General features: G+C 40.4%; 1 protein-coding gene across 2 annotated transcripts in view; it reads right to left on the reverse strand.

Moving 5' to 3' along the window:
- NFKB1 (nuclear factor of kappa light polypeptide gene enhancer in B-cells 1) overlaps nucleotides 1-2,331 on the reverse strand; it is a 94,263-nt gene extending 91,932 nt beyond the window's left edge. The window contains exon 1 of one of the 2 annotated variants that reach the window (XM_012655379.1): nucleotides 2,286-2,331. In XM_012655379.1, coding sequence (XP_012510833.1) covers nucleotides 2,286-2,324 — 39 coding nt within the window. In that variant the 5' untranslated portion in view covers nucleotides 2,325-2,331. The remainder of the gene's footprint in view (nucleotides 1-2,285) is intronic. The other variant, XM_012655381.1, reaches the window with a different exon arrangement.
- Nucleotides 2,332-6,000: the final 3,669 nt, after the last annotated feature.

Raw genomic sequence — 6,000 nt, forward strand, 5'->3', positions numbered from 1 at the left:
TCCCCTCAAAAATGGAAATATCAGAACACACCCAAGCACTGTTGCTGATCGCAAAAATGCCCACATGTCAAAAACTTTCAAAATGAATGTTTTCAGCAGGTTGTACTCTTGTGTGGCATAAAGAACCATCTCTTGTTGATAAGATTTCCTGCAGATAGACAGGAAGGCGTGGTTTAAAATCAAGCAGAAACAACCCTCATGCTGCACTTTAATTGTTAGAGATAGCATATTAAAAGTGAAAGGCAAAATAAAGGGTTTTTGATGATATGAATAGCCAAATGTTTTTCACACTGCTATCAAGGAAAATGTTCCTAGATTTATCTTTTATCACCATTTTTACAATAAAACTAGAAAGGAGGATCTTAATGTGAAAAGCAATGCATATCCATTCTTTCTAAATTAATCACAACATTACCAATAGCAGTGAATGCTATATGTCTATTTTATCCATAGAAACAATACTAGATCTCTTAAAAAGTATTTTGCTTTTGGTTTTATTTTTCTGACTGATTCTTCCTATGTGTAAATTTGGGAAATTCATTGTTTCAAATAGTTGCCACTAAAATTTAAACATGAAATGTTAATGAATCATGGACCAGAGTGTCCTGATACCTCATGTTCCCTCACCTTGTCTAGCCTAGAAAACTACATCTTTCAAATCTCAGCTTACAGGGACTCCCTTTGGAGTCCTCCAAAGGGAGAGTCCTCCATAACTCTGCTGTTCCCCCAAGGAAGCACCTAAGTGATCTCTCTCAATATTTCTGTCCCACTCGTGCAGACCACCATAGCATTTACCACCATATGGAAACTGTGTCTGTCCTTCCTACCAAAATGGCAGCTTCCTGAAACAAGAGTCTATATATCGCTTATTTTTGTATCCCTACTAAACCAATGTTCTAGTATACAGTAATATCTCAATAAATAGCTGATGATAAATAAATCTCAGTGTTTTAAATCCTTCTTAGAATCATTATTTATGTTCTCTAAAAAAATACCAACATATCTTTTAAGGAAAATTTTTAAAAATTTTAAATATTTAATATTGCCATTGCAGTTACTCCAGAATCTGAAAACTGGTTTCAAATGATTCCATATGGGGGCGGAGGTGGGGGGAGCAAACTGTTAATAACCAACATGGATTTTTTGGACTATTAGACATTTCTATAGGCTTGAAATTTTTCAAAACTGAAGAGCTAGGAGAAAAAGAAAAAGTACAGTGGTATGCTTTCATAACCGCGAATATAACCATAATGAACAGTTTATGCTCCCAAAGCACATTCATTACCAACTGAGTATTTTCAACACCTCTGTGAGTGTGAGTGTAGAAATTTGCTAGCATTTCTATTTTGCAAATGAGAAAAGTAAGGATTAAAGGGGCTAAATGATTCCTCAAGTCTGAAGAGCTGATCAGTAGCAGTCGGCACTTCCAGAAAGATCTTCAAATTCTAAGTTCAAAGGTCTTACTACACTGATCTGCCTCCTAATTAGATGAGTTTGGTTTTCTTGTTTTGTTTTGTTTTTATGTCTGCTCCTCTGGGGAAAGATGAATTTTAAATAAATATTTTAAGGGGCTGTAATGGGTTGAACTATGTTCCCTCCCAAAAAGATACATTTAAGTCCTAATCCTCGGTACCTATGAATAGGACCTTATTTGGAAATCCGGTCTTTGCAGAGGTAAGCAAGTTAAGACGAAGTCATATTGGATAAGAGTGGGCCCTAAATCCAATGACTGATGCCTTTATAGGAAAAAAGAGAAGATTTGGGTACTGAGACACAAAAGACACAGGGAAGAAGGCATCTGACAGCAGCGGCAGAGAGAGAGTGACGCAGCTACGAGCCAGAGAATGCCAAGGATTTTGCCAGCAACTGGGAGAGGGCACGGAGCAGATTCTCCCTCAGAACCTCTGGAAGGATCCACCCCGTCAACACTTGATTTCAGACTTTCAGCCACCAGAACCGCGAGAGAATATGCCCTGTTGCTTTGAGCCACCAGGGCTGTGGTGACTTGTTGCGTCAGCCCTAGGAAACTAATACAGTGGCTGTCACGTGACCTGCAGCTTATACAATTTTTATGCAACAATAAGTGGGCGAGTAGGGTTTACGTTCTTATTTTACATGTCTTGTCCTCTTTAACCTCACATGGAGAGACAGAGAAACCAGAAAAATAAATTTTAATTGTTACTGATTTTAGAGTTTTCCTGATATTGAATTACTAATATTGCCTCTATATATTTTGAAATATGAAGACATTTGAATAAAATGATCAGTGAGATTATAACACTTACTTGTTCATGCCCTCCCAAGTATGGGTCGTCTTCTGCCATTCCGGAGCTGTGTATTAAAACAAAGCAAAACAAAACTGTAACGCTAGGATGAACCTTAAAAACTCTATCACCATGGAATTCGTGCAGGAGTAAACTGTATTATTTCAGTAAGACCAAACATAATGCTTTTTTAAAGACCACAGGAGGACATAGTGTTGTTCCTCTTTGGTATCTAAACCTAACAGCAGGGAGATTGCATAATCAAGGAATTACCAGTTACGTATGATCTAAGCTCATAACAGCGTCCTGAGTTTGCAACAACTGGTCTTTATCCTCTGCACAAAAAATCATGCATCCTGGGATTCTTAGAAGCCATTTCTTTTTACCACCCTCTAAACATTAAGTATTAATAGTCTTAGCTCCTTAAGTATATTATTTTCCACCCCTTCATGAATTCTGGGGTGGTTCTAAAACTGTCTTCCAGTTTTCTACAAGGTTAAGGAGCTCAGAAGGGCCCCATCGGTGCTCTGCATAGCACAGGAGAGGACCGCCAGCTACCATGTGCGTGCTCCGTCCTCCAGCGAGTTCCAGGGGAGCAAGCCTTTCTCCTGCCACTGTCAAACCACTATAGAAATCCTGTAATGTTAAAAGTGAAAGAGAAAATACAAAAATAAAAGCCCTTATTATCAAGGCTATAGGTCTCAGACTGAATCAACCTCACACAGACATTTACACGCTGCAGGCCCTAGCAATCTTCTGTTACCCAGTGGCCCCGATAAAAAGCGAAGAACCATGCGGTTACATAAAGATAGTATCTAAAATCACGTATCATTTAGGATTTACTTTGATAAGAAATAGTCTTGTTATTATATTCAATATAGGTTAATTTTATTTAAGTTTATTTAGATCAAATTTTAGATAAGCAACATGAAAATGAGAAGACTAAAAAAAAAGTCTGGAAGCAAATATAATTGCTGATGGGAATTTCTCGTTTTTTTCATGACGTCTATACAGCGCTCAAGGACACTCCGGACTGCAGATGAGAATGTGAGGTGTCCAGCAAAATGTGCTCTCTGTTTCCACAGCAACAGCGCTGTGGCTGCAAACGCGGCCGCTCAGCTGGCGCGTACCCCACGCGTCCCTGAAGCTGGCGACGGCCGTCTGCCCACCGCTCGCCGGTGGGGCGTCAGACTGTCGTGTGCCTCGTCCAGGTCTGGGCTTAAGGCCCTTGTCATGCTTCCTCCAGGTTTTGTTTTTTTTTTTTTTTTTTGCTCTTTTCCGCTGGATAAACCCAGACTTGGAGAAGACCTGGCTTGTACCACACAGGTGACGAACAGCCTAGGAGATGGCAGACAAATAGGACAGAAGGAGACTGGATCCCTGAACACCGCCATGAGACGGAGCTGCCCTGACCATCAGGCAGCTCATGCTGGTGGCGATGTGAGGAAGAAAGAAACTTTGTTCTTTAACCCAATGTACTGTCAGGTTTTTTGTGGAAACATCCAGCCCTCGCTCTAATGAATACATCGCCTAACACTCCAGTAAGCACAAAAGCCTCCAAAGAGGAACCTGATTTCCAACGCAGTCCTCTCCTGCTGCAGTGCTGCGTGGCTGGTGACCAGCCAGCAAGCTCACGAGCATTCCTAGGGGGACACAGCGCAGTGTCCAATTTTAACGGAAGGGAAAGGGCAGCTCTGAATTCTGTAGAACATGAAGTTCATGCGGAGCTGCAGGGAAGTATTTGCCTAAGACAAGAAACTGCCGATGGAAGGTATACAAACAGCCGCACTTGAACAAATCTCAATTAAGACAAGCAGTTTAAAAAGGGAAAATTGACCTGATCCGGTAAAGAGGAATTAAGTCATTCACAATTCAAGTGTTCTGCCACGGCTGGGCGTGCGACCTCGTGTATTAACTAAACTCACTGTGGCCTTTGCTTGTGGGATAGACTTTTGAAAAGAAAAGAACTTTGCTGAGCTTGGAATATGTCAGTTAGCTAATAAACGCCTATTCAACATTCCCAATAAATAATCATTAGCATAATTTTCAGTTATATGATGAATACTAATGAAAAAAATGTTACACTGAAATACAGTGCTAGTATCATTTACAACAATCTACGTGAAAATTCCTATCCTTAGAACACCACAGGAGCCCAAACTTCCAAGAAAGATATTAAAATCATATTTTTGCCTTTAGACTTTCCATTAATCTGGGCCGATCTCCTGAATCTTCTCAAATAGTCTTAACCCACAGTCTTCAAAAGCAGAGGTAAAAACTGGGCACAGTGGCTCATGCCTATAATCACAACACTTGGCGAGGCCGAGGCTGGTGGATCACATTAGGCCAGAAGTTCAAGATCAGCCTGGGCAACACAGTGAGACCCCATCTCTACAAAAAAAAATTTAAAAATTAGCTGGGTGTGGTAGCATATGCTAGTAGTCTGAGGCAGGAGGATTGCTGGAAGCCAGCAGTTCGAGGCTGCAGTGAGCTATGATCACACCACTGCACTCCAACTTGGATGAGAAAGAGACTTTATCTCTAAAGTCTCCTCAAAAAAACAAAAAAAGCAGAGGTGAGATTGTTGACTTATTAAAACTGATAGAACCCATTCAGTACCTCTATTATACCGATTGTGTATATTTAAACCTGTGGATGGTTTCCCAGATCTTTAAATGTATAAACTTATAAAGCAGCCCTCACCCTAATTTTTACAACTCAAACTGAACCTAATTTATTAGATCTGATGCAGGGTTATTATCATGATCACTACTGTAGCTAAAATCTTAATGAAGATCTCCAAATTGTAGACAATGGACGAACCGACGAATCAAACAGTCTTCCCTCCAGTATCTTCTCCGTGGTCTACGCAGTGATGTGTGCCAAAAGATCAAAGTTTTAAAAGCCCAACAGCAGCCCAAGGGGACACTTGGGTGAGGTTAAAATCTGAACTTTTACAGCCTCGTCAAGACAGTGAAGTTTACTGTGAATAGCTGAAGTAACAGTAGCCCAATGGTGATGTTAATGTTAATTCATCATTTAAAAATAAAATGTCAAAAGGAACCAAGAATTATTTGGAAAGGATGAATCACTGAGTGATATTTGCATTAATTATAAAAGCAGGTTTTATTTGTAAAATGTTGAAACACTAACTAAGCCTTTGGAACCTACGGTTTAGAAAAGACCAGGGAAAACCCCTTCCACCTCCCTGGCCCCCCAGCCCTTCCCCTCACTTTCCCTTGTTCAGCTCTGTGCTTTTGAGGAAGGATCTTGAAACAGAAAGGGAGACACTGAGTTGACCGGGGACAGTCTCTGCAGCTCTGTCCCCCAACACTGAGGTTTTCAGGAATATTTTCACACCATGGAAGGAGAAATAGAAAATGTAGCTAGACAGCAACAAATAAAATATCCAGTGAATTTTTTGTTTTTTTCATGAAAAGCATAATGTTGCAACTAGCTTTGTTCAGAATATATGAAGAGTTCTATGATACGCTAATGGGTTATTTTCAGCACATCTGTGACAATTCCCTACTAACACCGAAGTCCAGCATACGGGCTTCTAGGTGAAGGCAGCCAGCACTGAGTGGATTAGCTTTAACGCTCCGAACCATTACGGGCAGAGTTGGAGGCACTCCTGTCCACGGAACCGGGGAAACTTCCTAGGATCAGAGATATTCACACTTTTTGACTATTACCCACTGTAAGAAAATATATTCTTTCTGTTCTATTAGACTTC

This window comes from Propithecus coquereli, unplaced genomic scaffold (assembly GCF_000956105.1).
Source record: "Propithecus coquereli isolate 6110/MARCELLA unplaced genomic scaffold, Pcoq_1.0 Scaffold475, whole genome shotgun sequence".
NCBI lineage: Eukaryota > Metazoa > Chordata > Mammalia > Primates > Indriidae > Propithecus > Propithecus coquereli.